Source organism: Barbus barbus (genome assembly GCF_936440315.1).
Source record: "Barbus barbus genome assembly, chromosome: 4".
Lineage (NCBI taxonomy): Eukaryota > Metazoa > Chordata > Actinopteri > Cypriniformes > Cyprinidae > Barbus > Barbus barbus.
In genome coordinates, this window is record NC_136732.1 from 28217483 (window position 1) to 28232780 (window position 15298).

The following is a 15298-nucleotide window of genomic DNA, read 5'->3' on the forward strand; positions in this document are numbered from 1 at the left end:
ATACTATACATAAATTTTATTTTGCCTGTTAGTGATGTCTTATTTTTTTAATGTATGTTTAAATAAATCTGTTATGAAACAAGCTATATAAGTTTATTTAAAAATGGTATTATGTGCAATTTACATGTTTGCATACAATTGTTTTAAGCGAGTGTTGATTATTATATTTAAAAATAAATAATAATTGAATTCAAGTTTGGGCTCTGTTGTTAATCTTATAGTAATATAAAAGGGCTCACTATAGTTTAGAGCAGAAGCTGAGGTAAATTTTTATCCCTAAAAATAGCTAATTACAATTTTATTTATTTTAATAAAGAGCAATTTGTTCAGTAAACAACTGTTTAATAAAAAAACAAACAAATTTATGCTTAGTTTTTTCCCCCTGCTGAACTGAAACCAAGGTATGTACTGAACCGTCAAGCTTATACTGTATGTATATATATACATATATATACATATATATATATCTATATATATATATATAGACAGATAGATAGATAGATAGATAGATAGATAGATAGATAGATAGATAGATAGATAGATAGATAGATAGATAGATAGATAGATAGATAGATAGATAGATAGATAAATTATGAGACTTAAACATTATATACAGTGCCCTCCATAAGTATTGGAGCAGTAAAGACAAAATTGCTCTGTTGACTGTGGAGTCAAGACATTTGCAGATATGATTAAAAGATGAATATGAGACAAAACTACAGAATGTCACATTTTATTATTAGCCGTTTCAACACATACATGTTTTACCAAATAAAAAGAACAGCCCTTTTAGAGTTCATCCCACTCATTGATGTGAGCATAAGTATTGGGACAGTTGAACATAAGGCAGATATAAACGATTAAAAGCTATTATTTAGTTGCAGATCCCTTGCACACAATCACAGCAGTGAGTCTGTGACCCGTAGACATCACCAGACTCTTGGTCTCATGCTTTGAAATACTTTAATGCAGCCAATTCCAATTGTTGCTTGTTTTGGGGAGTTTCTGTCTTTACTCTCCTCTTCAGCTGGTGAAATTCATGTTCAATCGGATTTAAATCTGGAGATTGACTTGGGCAATTTAAGACTTTCCATTTCTTTGCCCTTATAAATTCCTTGACTGAACTGGCAGGATGTTTTGGGTCATTGTCCTGATGCAATATGAAGCGCTTCCCAATGAATCTGGTGGCATTTTCTTGAATATTAGTAGGCAAGATGGGTTTGTACCCTTCCAAATTCATTCTGCTTCTGTCATCATACATTAAGTCATCAGTAAAGTTGAGAGGGCCTGTTCCAGAGGCAGCCATGCATTCCCATGCCACGACACCACCTCCACCATGCTTTACAGATGAGGCTGTATGCTTGGGATCATTTGCAGTTCCCTTTTTTTTCTCCACATTTTTGCTTTCCCATCACTTAGATAAAGGTTCATCTTTGTCTCATCGGTCCATAAACACAGTTCCAAAACTCTTCTGGCTCACCTTTGTGCTTTTTTGCAAACTCTAATCTTGCCTTTCTATTTTTGGTGCTGGTCAGAGGTTTGCATCTTGCTGTGTAGCATCTGTAATTCTGTGTCAAAGTCTCCTGAGGACAGTAGATTGTCAGAGCATCACCCCAGCTTTCTGGAAGTTGTTGGTGATTTTACAGACATGTCTTTTAGGGTTCATTTTCACAGCTTTTATGATTTGCCTGTCATCAACTACTGTTGTTTTCTCAGCTGACCAGGTCGTTTTTGGTTGCTGGTGTCGCTGGTAGTTTCCAAACTCTTGATTTCTCCATGCCCTTTGTTTTTGCTAGCTATAATTGACTTCCTCTTTTCTTTTAGCATCCAAATTGCTTGCTTTTCACTCAAAGTCAGCTCCGTCATCTTCATCCTGGTTTGTGTGTGTCATCATCGAAAGCAAGATTCAGAATACAGAAGTAATGGATATAACTGATATGACACATTCCATGCATTTAATATCTGAAGAATTAATGCAACAGGACACAGCTGATCACTTAGAAAGACCTGTGAGGCAACTGTTCCAATACTTATGCTCACATCAGATAGAGGGATGAAACTCTAAAAGTGCTGAACTTCTTAGCTGATAAAACATCTATGTGTTGAATCACCCAATAATAAAATGTGACATTCTGTAGTTTTGTCTCATATTCATCTTTTAATCATATTGGTAAATGTCTTGAGTCCACAGCCAACAGAGCAATTTTGTCTTTACAGTTCCAATACTTTTGGAGGGCACTGTATATAAGATTGGTTTCATCATCTGTCCTTTTACCTCATAAAGGGTGAGGTCTCGAGCAGCAAACGGGGTCGTGAGGGTGGTGGCATGGCTCTTGAAAGAATAATTCTCATCAGGTAAAGCTAAGTGGGTCTGAGAGCCAACTAAGCCCACTCGCTCCTGCAGCCTCCTCTGGAGGAATGAGGACACCAGATTGCAGTCCGACAGTGAGCTGTAAAGACTCTCTAAACGATGATACGTCAGATAGTCCAGAATGTTCAATCCGTTTTCCACGAACAGACGCACAAAATGGGGCTTGTCGTTCACCAGCGCATCAGTCATTGATTCCTCCATGTCTTCATACTAAGAGAAAGATTAAATCAATAGAAGCTGTAATGTTAAAACACACTTTTACAGTTTTGTGCTGGATTTGGTTTAATTCATTTTGCTATTAATCCTACCCTCCACTGGATGCCACCATTAAAGAGTTCACTCCTGGCGATATCCACTCTGTCCCAGGCCACTGCCAGCTTCAACTCTTCAGTGTACTCGCTAGGATCATTAGCATCCCGTTTAGCAGCTGAACACACACATGCACACATAAACCCATAAGTATATACTGTAAATGTGTTGAATTCTCAAAGCAGGTGATTTAATCTCACCTCTTACGAGAGCTCTAAGGATGATTCTGTCAAAGTCGTCTTGCCCTTCCTGGTCTCCATGAAACACAGTGATCAGATCTCGGTTGTGATATATACTAAGTGCCTGTGTGAAAAAGAGAAAAGTAAATAAAAACTAAAGAAATACCTTCAGCCTCCATGCACTCTCTATCCAATTTCTTGCAGTACACTCACCTGATCCACAAGCCTCTCCAGTTCAGTCTCAGAAGGGAAATGTTTCTTAATTTTCTCTCTCACTTGGTCCCTAAGCTCAACACTGGCACTTTTTCTGCTTTCCTCGGCAGCGGTCGGCAAAGTGGGACTCACTGGTGGACTCAGAGGTATGTTGAGATGCTTCAGTATTGCCACTATCAGGTCTGCCGCTGGACCCGAGCCTGCCAGCACCAACCATGGAGTGGTGTTTTTCAGAGATAAATCCACTCTCTGCAATAAGAAAGATATCATTAATTTCAAATATGCTTAAAACAGATTTAAATGATAAAACTGTCATTTTAAACTATTAATTAAATTTTAGATCCCTAGACACTTTTTATGAGCATTTATGACACATAAGGTGTGTAATAAATCACTGGTGGGCCTCATTCCAAAAACAGTGCTAAATGCAAATAGCACATGCACAGTTGTGTTACAGGCTATAGGCATCAAGAAAAGTATTAACAAAACGACATAAAGTAATCTTTTAATTTGCGCTTTGTTCATGCTTTTGGAGATGACCCAAACTTCATTAAATAGGTACATAAAACAAAACAAAAATTAATATTAATAAAAAATAAAATAAAACTAATTATATTCTCTAAAATACATATATATATAATATATTAATATTAAAATGATTAAAATAATCTTGTGTAATGACCTCTAGCATTGCAGCATCTCCTGCGATCAGCACACACAAAACAGGAATCTCAATGCTTCCACTACCTGTTAAGGACAGGAGGAAGACAGATTTGTTAATATAAGAGAAGTATAGCATTACTCAAAATAAATTGAGTAAAAACAAAGAACCTAAGGCACTAGTGTTTAGTTAACATCTGTCTGAGAACTGCATTCTCATTCCGATCCACCAGAGGGCAGTGTAATCTCATATTACATGCTCTATATATATATATATATATATATATATATATATATATATATATATATATATATATATATATATATATATATATATATATATATATATATATATATATATATATATATATATATATAGTACTGCGCTGGGAAACTACCCTTGTAAAGACTAACCAACCATAAGTTATATATATATATATATATATATATATATATATATATACACACACACACATATATGTATATATATATATATATATATATATATATATATAATTTTATATAATGGTGTCTTTGTGATTGTGGATTAAATTTTATGTAATGCTGTAAAAACAACTTCCCTAGGAACAATAAACACTATTACTACTAATAAATGAAATAATTCTGAGGCCATTTACGTCACTACCAAAACACTACTGTTTTTCATATAGCACACCAGTGTTTAACTTCCCTCTTCCTTCCTCTCATTTTGTTTACTTCTCTGTTATTTATTTTATTGAATAAAAGGAAGTGCATAGTTCCTCAGGGATGTGCTTGTGCTTCCCGTCGCAGTCCCTGATGGAGGTGCTAGATAAACAATTTGAGAATTTGCTGTTATGCTTTGTGCTCAAGAAGACTTTAAAAATGTTTTATTTTTCAGTTATTTTTCTCTCACCCCAGATGCCAGTGCGCTGATGGGAGATGAAATCCTCCAGGTTGGCTCTGAACATTGTTTCACTACCTCGGTGTCCAACACTTCCATCATCCACCAAGAGGAAGGCCTGGTGGTTGTTGTCCAGGCAGCTGCATTCATGGGGCATGTTGTGCACATAGTACCGCGCTGGGAAACTACCCTTGTAAAGAGTAACCAACCATAAGTTTTTACAGAGCAGCCTAGCCAAAGTCCTACAGCAGTTCAAAACACTATCCAGGCCTATATGACATTTAGTGAAATGCTACTGTACACTCGTACTGTACACGTATCTGGACATTGAACTACACTTAAAATGTTTTGGTTTCATGTGGTATTTCACAATAAAAAAATAAATGGCCCCTGCAAACATACTATGCTAGACTTCAGCTCACATATTATGCTATTATGCTAGACTTCACCTAACTTTGCAATTACATTATATACATTTTTCCCAAAGTTAGTTAGCCTGAAGTTCACTCAGATGTGAACCACAGGTGAAGTTAATCACATGCATGTTTTATGGCTAATACATTGATTATTTGTGTCCAATGACCAATATGCAAAAACAATTTTTATATTATAATAAATATTTATAATATTTTTGAATATTTATAATAAATATTTAAAAATAATAATGACAATAATAATATATGATACAAATTAATAATATTAATAGGAATAATAATAAATAATGAATAATATTATTGTTAATTTAATTTATTTGTGAATGTAATTGTGAACTGTAAAGATCTGTAGAAATATCAGTCAGATCAGCTAAGGGACTGTCTGTGTTATTTGCAAAAATAATTTGACATTCATACATTTTAAATGTACCTTTCATGTGAACTGTTGATACTGAAGCAGAATGGACTCATATGGTAGTACCTGTGGGTTTACGAGTTGCTGACGTTGGTAAACCAATCCCCAGGGTGCAACACCAACAGCTATAACTTTGGCCTGGGAAAGAGATGAAGCTGTTGCACAATGATCCCTTACTGCCTCGCCTACACAACGGCCAACACCCTCCCTCAGACCTGAAGTCATGATCCAAGCCCCTGGAAATAGAAAATGAAAAGTAGTGTTACCTAAATTACTCAGCAGCTTAATTAAATTGCATGGAAATACGTAAAAGTCACAAACACCATCACTAATAAAGGTTTTTACCATAATGCAACACTTCTAGATTAAAGCCATTTGCATTCTTACCATATACATAATAAACCTTATCAACAGAAACACACACACACAGGAGGAATGCCACTGTTGAGTAATACTAGTTTGGCCTGTCACTGACCATGAGACTAGTCACTAATTACTGAACACATTTCAGTAACGCTACCTGTCCTACCTGATCTACTCTGTGAGCCAGAGGTGGCCCAAAACATTAACTCAGAACCACATCCACATCAGAGTTAAATGTTCAGAACACATACTTGGTCTCTGGATGTATATATGCAGTGATATATGATAAAATGATATGGCCACTGTAGTCACACACAGCTTATGGAAGGCCTCAGTGAACAAGTCTGCCACTTTATCCCCTGTCTTCACTGTAAAAAAAAAGTCATTTGTGGTTTCCAGTTTCACAATCTGATATGACCTGGTAGTTTGTCGCGAGTGTATTTAAAGGCATGTGTGGACATGCTGATGGATGTCAGAAAAACAATGTAAAAACGTTAATCACACATTTATTCTGCCATTCAATTTTTTGATTCATTATTTTATTTCAGTTATTACTTATATATATATATATATATATATATATATATATATATATATATATATATATATATATATATGTATATATATATAATTTATTTATCTATCTATCTATCTATCTATCTATACAGGTACATCTCAAAAAATTTGAATATCATGAAAAAGTTCATTTTTTCTTGTAACTTATTTCAAAAAGTGAAACTCATATTTTAGATTCATTACATGTAAAGTAAAACATTTCAAAACTTTTTTGTTTTAATTTCGATTATTAGATCTTACAGCTCATGAAAGTCAAAAATCAGCATCTCAAAATATTAGAATATTTACATTTGAGTTTCAATTAATGACCATCCATACAGTATAAATTCAGGGTATCTCTTGTTCTTTGAAAACACAATAATGGAGAAGACTGCTGACTTGGCGATGATCCAGAAGACGAACATTGACGCCCTCCACAAAAGAGGGTAAGTCACAGAGGGCCATTACAAAGGTGTGGCTGTTTACAGAGTGCTGTATCAAAGCATATTAAATGCAAAGTTGACTGGAAGGAAGAATTTGGGTAGGAAAAGGTGCACAAGCAACAGGGATGACTGCAAGCTTGAGAATGCTGTCAAGCAAAGCTGATTCAAACACTTGGGAGAGCTTCACAAGGAGTGGACTGAAGTTGGAGTCAGTTCATCAAGAGTCACCACGCTCAGATGTCTTCAGGAAAAGGGCTACCAAGCCACTTCTGAACCAGAGACAACATCAGAAGCATCTTACCTGGGCTGTGGAGAAAAAGAACTGGACTGTTGCCCAGTGGTCCAAAGTTTCAGATGAAAGTAAATTTTGCATTTCATTTGGAAACCAAGGTCCCAGAGTCTGGAGGAAGAGTGGAGAGGCACAGAATCCATGTTGCTTGAAGTCCAGTGTGAAGTTTCCACAGTCAGTGATGATTTGGGCTCCCATGTCATCTGCTGGTGTTGGTCCACTGTGTTTTCTGAAGTCCACAGTCAACGCAGCCATCTACCAGGAAATTTTAGAGCACTTCATGCTTCCTTCTACTGACAAGCTTTATGGAGATGCTGATTTCATTTTCCAGCAGGACTTGGCACCTGCCCTCACTGCCAAAGGTACGAAAAGCTGGTTCAATGACCATGGTGTTACTGTGCTTGATTGGCCAGCAAACTAGCCTGACCTGAACCCTATAGAGAATCTATGGAGTATTGTCAAGAGGAAGATGAGAGACACCAGACCCAACAATGCAGATGACCTGAACGCCGCTATCAAAGCAACCTGGGCTTCCATTACACCTGAGCAGTGCCACAGGCTGATTGCCTCCATGCCACGCCGCATTGATGCAGTAATTCATGCAAAAGGAGGCCCAACCAAGTATTGAGTGCATAGAAATGAACATACTTTTCAGAAGCCTGACATTTCTGTTTAAAATATCCTCTTTTTTATTGATCTTATGTAATATTAAAATTTACATAATTTTGGGTTTTCATTATCTGTAAGCCATAATCATCAAAATTTCAAGAAATAAAGGCTTGAAATATTTCAGTCTATGTGTAATGAATCTATATAATATATGGGTTTCACTTTCTGAAATGAGTGACAAAAAATATTTCTTCTTTCATGATATTCAAATTTTTTTAGATGTACCTGTATATATATATATTTTTTTTTTTTTTACTTTTTTTAGTTGAAGATAATGTAAAATGAGTAAAAATAATTAAATAACAGTCTTTAGACTTGTGTCCTGTCTTGTGTTTTTGTTTTGCTCCCCATGTGCCTTCATTGCCCTAGTTTCTCCCTTATTTGGATGTCCTTATTTAGGTTTTCCTGTTCCTGTCCTTGTTTAGTGTGATTATTAGTTCATTAGTCTTCAGCTGTGTTTTATTAATTACTCGTTATGTTCCCTGTGTTTCTTTGGTTTATGTTCAAGCTTTCATGTTGGATTATCCCTTGTGTTTTCATTTATTTAAGACTATTTAGTTTACTCCTTGTCTCCTGCGTTCTCCCTGCAACACCACCATGACATTATCTTAGTTTTAGTGTATAATATTAACTCCGGTGGAAGGTGAAGGTAGGGTTAACAGTCCACATGTGATTTATTAGATAAGTGAGTAAAGGTTTCAAGCACTCATAACTGAGCTAAAGATCAAATCAAATCACTTTTATTGTCACATCACCACTGCACACGTGCCTTGGTGAGTGAAATTCTTGAGAGCGTGCTCCAGACAGTGCAGAAACAATTTACATATAAACATTACTATACATACTTACAGACTTATACAGATGACAATGTGTAATATACACATAGACATACACAGATACACGAGCAGGAGAGGTTACCTGTGCTCTGCGCGGCCCGGACTAAACCCTGTCTGATCACTTCTCGCACCCAGGGTTTCACCTTCTCTTTCCCCTCTCCCCCCACCACAGACACCACCAGATTGGGTATCGGCAGGCCCCATTGTGATGTCATCAGCGAGTACACATTGTCCGGAGGTGTATCATGTGCCAGGCGCAGAAACTTGGGGACATAAGATGATTGACACATGAATGCACAGCGGAAAAACGGTCCTGAATGTTTGTATGTGTGATATTATTCATAAACTAAGATACACAGGCATTCAGACAGGCGTGACATTCAAACATGTTCGTTACATGCACAAATATGCAGACTATTTATGTTGTCACTCAAAAACTGCTGAATGTAGGAAGGGACTTGTGTGAGAAGAGAGAGACTGAACAATGGATCGGCCTGACGAAACACAGTCTCACAAAAAAAAAAAACATTTCAGAGAGGTTTTCTTTTGTTGCTGTCTAAATTTAATTGGCTTTAATGTGGTTACGAGAAGTGCGTATGACCTCAGGCTCTGTGGGGTTGGTTAAAGGGAAGTTTATAATTGCTATGGATTACATGTTTCATAGTAGTTCTGTAATTGCCCAGCAGTCAGGCATACTTTTAAAGGAAACGACAATAGACCATAGTCAGCATAGTGCCATATTTAATTTTTGACAGGAGTGAAAACGAGGCTGTGAGGAAACGAAACACTGTGATTTCAATGGATTGCAATGCGGTTTAACAACAGGTAAATTGTTCAGCTGAGGAAACATCTTTCCAAAACCTTTATTGTAATTTCATTTTATATTTTTTCCTAAAACTTTAACGTTAACTGTGGCGCATTTCCTCAAATCCTCATTTTCATACAGGTAAAATGTAATATAGACTAAGGTCTAGAACCTAAATTAAATACAATTTCAATACATTTAATTAGTAAATAAGAGGCTTTTGCACTGAAATACCATGCGTAAAGGTGGCACTACTATTTATTGAATTTGCTAAAAAAAAATTGCGTTCTCAAGAAAATTAATTGGTAACACTTTACAATTTGTAAACAATAGTTAATGCTTTAGACACCACAAACTAACAATGAAAAACATTTTAACTTAAGTTACTGTTTCTTTATTAATAGACTTCTTGCTATGTAGAAACTGATATAAATCATAAACACTGTAAAACTGTTGTTCATTGTTTAGATCTCATCTACCGCTGTTACCACTAATTTTCACAGGCAAGATCCAATAATTTCAAATGGAATCCAGGTGATCGCGAATTTCTAGTGAAGACAAACACATAATTTCCATAAACAGATTTTGCAATGGATTTAGTTGGTCATGCGAATTCACTGCATTAAGCAACAGAAAACGACTTCTGTGTGAGCTCTGCCTAATACATGGCTATACTTTTGACAATAGACAATGTTTTGTTTTTTTTGTTGTTCATTGAAGTTTGCTTACAATTTGCTAATGTGACAGCATCTTAAGTCACTGACATCAACTGCATTTAATGCTAATGTTAATGACTAGAACCCGACAGGTGAAAAGTTGCATAAAAGGCCTGCACATGAGAAACTACATATATTTTCCTTCACTATATATCATTTTGTAATTATGTAACTAGTTACTGAAGAAGGTCATGGTATTTGACCAAATGTTCCTCAGTAAAGCTGCGGTTTTTATCACCGCATTTGCATTTTTGGACTTTTTCGGGTGCAGTGAGTTTTTTTAGTAATTTCTTCAAAGAATAGATCCTCACTGTAAAGTATTACCAATTTATCATAGTTGTATTGTCATATGGAGTTCATATTCTAAATGACAGTAACTGTGATTGTGCGTGCTTGAGCAGGTGTAAAAGAAAGTGAGACCCACTGGACTGTTTCTGCGTCCGGCTCCAGCAAACTCCAGCTGTCCAAAGGCATCAGTGGGGTATTCAGAGGTGTGTTGCTCACTGTCCCATTTGCTGATCACATGATCACCTGCTGTTATGGATGCATGAATGTCCTGTGCTCCACCACACTGGCACAAAGCCCCATTACTGAGTGAGAGAGAGAGAGAGAGAGAGAGAGAAAATGAAATTTCACCAGCACCTGAAATACAGTGATCCGAGCTCTTACCAGGCTGAAGCAGAACCTGCAGAAGAGTGCACTTTTACAGCCGGTACTCAAACTACACCCAAACCAGCACAGCACAATCAGGCTCAATCAAATCACACAGTTACAAAAACAAAACTACATCGCCTATTGGAAAGATGCCACTACAATACAAAAGATGGAGCTGTATTTACACCTGAAAAGAGACTACAAACCAGCTTAGAATTACTCAGCACCTAGTACAGACTGAGTGATCACTGTCTGGCTATAGAGAGAGGACAGCACAGACAAAGATGGCAGCCACGAGAACAGAGACTGTGTTCACTGTGCTCGCAGAAAGAGCTGAAAACAGAGGAACATTTCTTGCTGCACTGTGATTACTATCACAACATTAGATCTGCATATTTCACCAAATTAAAACAAATTGTATAGCATTACCAAATGCAGAAAAATGAAGGAGAAAATTCCAAAATGATCACAACAGCAGCAAGATATGTATCAGCCTACCACAAAATAAGACTGTCAGCTAGTGGACAAAACTGAAGCAAGATCATTTCTTGCATGTTGTACAAAGGTGTATTTTTGTCAATTTTTTTTAAGCAATGTCTGAATTTTGTTTTTTTTTTGTGGAAAAAAAAGAATGCATGTACTTATTTACTTAATTATTTTACAGATCTATTCTGTTTTATGTATTATATAATCGTTTGTTCCTTATTCATGTAATGGACAATGCTTTGGCAATGCTGTGCAAGTCATGCCAATAAAGCTCATTTGAATTTGAGAGAGAGAGCGAGAGAAAGAGAGAACTCTTAAAACAGGTTTCAGTGGGTTCAGATTTCTCATATATTTACTATTCAAGCCATCATTTCAGAGGAAGAGACTTAAAGAGAAAAAAAGAAATCAATCTCCTTTGTGTGTGTGCATGTCATTCATGTTACAATTAATTCATCGAATGAAGACATTAATAGCTGAAATTAAACAGTATGTCACGTAATGTACACATCATCACTAAAATTAATAAATGAAATGAAAACAGTACCTGCACAAACCCTATTGTGAATCATTACATAACAATAGCTAGTAAATGGAAAATGGACAGTGTTGACAAATGGCTAGGAGTTCACCTTCATTCAAGAAAAAACGGCATGTTTGTTGACCCACCCTACATTACCAAATCAGTTACTTAACGGCTCAGATCATATTACCAGAAGATCAATGTGTATTTTAAATAAGAGAGTATGAAAAGACTGAATAGTTTCTGCATACACTAGTAAATCTGAATGCAAGAGAAAAGGGAAAAGGCTGTTGTACCTGGATGAGTCCTCCACAAAGGTGGTGCACACTCTCTTTTTAATCATCTTTGGGATCCAGCTCTACAACACAGACATTACACAGTAAAGCATGAGTCAGAAACACTTTCACATGCAGGTCCGGTTTCCTTTCACAGTCAGTGACTGAGGAGAACAAACTGTGAGATTGAGACACTTATATTGAGACACTTATATTGAGACACTTATTGAGAAACTTATAGAAATGTTGTAATGTGTGAAATGCTATTCTAAATCACTGAAACTAACAGCTTATTTGTGACTTCTGCCTACTTGCTGCCTAACTATTTCGAAACCAAATATCGCCTCACACACTGAACAACAAAACATGAGAATTATAGTACTCAAAATCATTTTACTTTGCCTATAACTGTTTTATACGGAGCCCCTAAAGGGACATTGGCAAAAAAATAAAAAATTGGAAGACTTTCGCGTGCACACGAGAAACTTTCGCTTGAGAATGAGAAACTATTGCATGCTCACGAGAAACTTTCGCATGCGCATTTTGATATATATATATGAAATAAAAAAACGAAAATGAAACGAAACTAACAGCAGTTACTGAAAACCAAACTGAAGTAAAGTAATAATTATCAAAAAATAATCACTTTCGATTATATACATATTTAATTGGCTTTCAAAGTTTTATGTGTGACAATACTTCTAAAATACTTGTTAAACCAGTTTAAATGCAACAAATATTGTATTCATGTTTAAACAGTAAAATATGTTGTATTAAGAACTGTATTTAACGAAAATAAAGGCATGCAGGCAAATAGAGAAAGAAAGAAATTTCTAAATAAATGAAAAATTAAAATGAAACAGTTATTGAAATCCTAACTAAAATAAAGTAATAATTATAAAAAAAATAAAAAGTGACCCGTGCTGGCAAAATGAGTCGGAATGGCAAATTTTCAAAAAGTAGTTATTTTTAGTTTCACATTCTCCATTAAAATACCTTCAAAAATGATATACGACTTGTTGGAATTGGACAAAAAATGACTGAGCTACAGCCGTTTAAAGGCAATAGAGGCAGGCAGCAGATCTGATTTCGAGAAAAATCGTGTTAAAGATTACAAAGCAGAATCACCAAGCAACGTTGCATATTTTCCTCTAATTCTTTTCTTAATAATAATGACTATATTGTTAATCACAATAAAGCTTCTTCTTTTTATCTTGGTTATTAAAAATAAGAACAAAGATGCAAATAAACGGTAGTTTAATCAATAGATAAATAGACCTACAACATGGTGAGAAGCAGCAGTCGTTCAGAAGCGAGCATATGAAAGGTACTCCTCTCAGAAAACGTACAAATAAAGATCATGTTAGATGTTTAATTACTATTTGGAGCATTGGGATAGCTAGAAGAGGGTTTAATGAACTCATTTTTGTGAAAACCTCACATTTTTTAGCTCACGCTAAACGTTTCTCATGAGCACACAATAGTTTCTTGTGAGCACGCAATAGTGTCTCGTGAGCACGTGTGCGCATGCAATAGTTTCTCGTGAGCACGCATAGTTTCTCGTGAGCACGTGTGCGCATGCAATAGTTTCTCGTGAGCACGTATAGTTTCTCGTGAGCATGTGTGCACATGCAATAGTTTCTCGTGAGTACGCATAGTTTCTCGTGCACATGCATAGTTTCTCGTGAGCACGTGTGCGCATGCAATAGTTTCTCGTGAGCACGCAATAGTCTTGTGCACAGGCTAAACATTTCTCGTGAGCACGCATAGTTTCTCGTGAGCACGTGTGCACACGCTAAACGTTTCTCATGAGCACGCATAGTTTCTCGTGAGCACAAGCAATAGTTTCTCGTGAGCACGCATAGTTTCTCGTGAGCGCGTGTGTGCGCATGCAATAGTTTCTCGTGAGCACGCAATAGTTTCTCGTGCACACGCTAAACGTTTCTCGTGAGCACGTGTGCACATGCAATAGTTTCTCGTGAGCATAGTTTCTCGTGAGCACGCATAGTTTCTCGTGAGCACGTGTGCACATGCAATAGTTTCTCGTGAGCACGCAATAGTTTCTCGTGAGCACGCAATAGTTTCTCTTGCACACGTTAAACGTTTCTCGTGAGCACGCATAGTTTCTCGTGCGCACACAGTTTCTCGTGAGCACGTGTGCGCATGAAATAGTTTCTCGTGAGCACGCAATATAGTTTCTCGTGCACACGCGAAAGTTTCTCCTCCTGCTCACGCTAAACGTTTCTCATGAGCACACAATAGTTTCTCATGCACACGCTAAACGTTTCTCGTGAGCACGCAATAGTTTCTCGTGCACACGCTAAATGTTTCTCCTGAGCACGTGCGCATGCAACAGTTTCTCGTGAGCACACAATAGTTTCTTGTGAGCACACAATAGTTTCTCGTGCACACGCTAAACGTTTCTCGTGAGCACGCAATAGTTTCTCGTGCGCACGCATAGTTTCTCGTGAGCACCTGTGCGCATGCAATAGTTTCTCGTGAGCACGTGTGAACATGCAATAGTTTCTCGTGCACACGCGAAAGTTTCTCCTCCTGCTCACGCTAAACGTTTCTCATGAGCACACAATAGTTTCTCGTGAGCACGCAATAGTTTCTTGTGCGCACGCATAGTTTCTCGTGAGCACGTGTGCGCATGCAACAGTTTCTCGTGAGCACACAATAGTTTCTCATGCACACGCTAAACGTTTCTCGTGAGCACGCAATAGTTTCTCGTGCACACGCTAAATGTTTCTCCTGAGCACGTGCGCATGCAACAGTTTCTCGTGAGCACACAATAGTTTCTCGTGCACACGCTAAACGTTTCTCGTGAGCACGCAATAGTTTCTCGTGCGCACGCATAGTTTCTCGTGAGCACCTGTGCGCATGCAATAGTTTCTCGTGAGCACGTGTGAACATGCAATAGTTTCTCGTGAGCACGCGAAACGTTTCTCGTGCGCACGTGAAAGTCTTCATTTTTTATTTTTTGCCAATGTCCCTTTAGGGGGTCCGTAGTTTTAACTATAATTTTATAATAAAATAAAAACCTTTAGTCTGGGTGAAGACACTGCATATTAGATAATTGTATTAGGAAAGTCTCAAAACTTTGGATTATTAAAACAGATGCTGAGCTTAGATAATAATAAAACCTTTTGGAGCATTTAAAACAAAATATAAAGAGAAATACTTCTTATCTTCTTAGGTTGCTAAAATTAAATGAACACTA

The 15298-nt window shown here is 36.8% G+C and overlaps 1 protein-coding gene across 1 annotated transcript in view; it reads right to left on the reverse strand.

The window, feature by feature from the left end:
- The window catches only part of LOC306866290 (transient receptor potential cation channel subfamily M member 5-like), a 30016-nt gene that overhangs the window by 13640 nt on the left and 1078 nt on the right, over positions 1 to 15298 (reverse strand). The window contains exons 2-11 of the mRNA XM_079411383.1: positions 12097 to 12158; positions 10565 to 10730; positions 8702 to 8882; positions 5531 to 5700; positions 4628 to 4805; positions 3755 to 3819; positions 3073 to 3321; positions 2881 to 2983; positions 2680 to 2798; positions 2276 to 2581 (exon numbers count right to left, since the gene is read on the reverse strand). Coding sequence (XP_079267509.1) covers positions 2276 to 2581; positions 2680 to 2798; positions 2881 to 2983; positions 3073 to 3321; positions 3755 to 3819; positions 4628 to 4805; positions 5531 to 5700; positions 8702 to 8882; positions 10565 to 10730; positions 12097 to 12158 — 1599 coding nt within the window. The remainder of the gene's footprint in view (positions 1 to 2275; positions 2582 to 2679; positions 2799 to 2880; positions 2984 to 3072; positions 3322 to 3754; positions 3820 to 4627; positions 4806 to 5530; positions 5701 to 8701; positions 8883 to 10564; positions 10731 to 12096; positions 12159 to 15298) is intronic.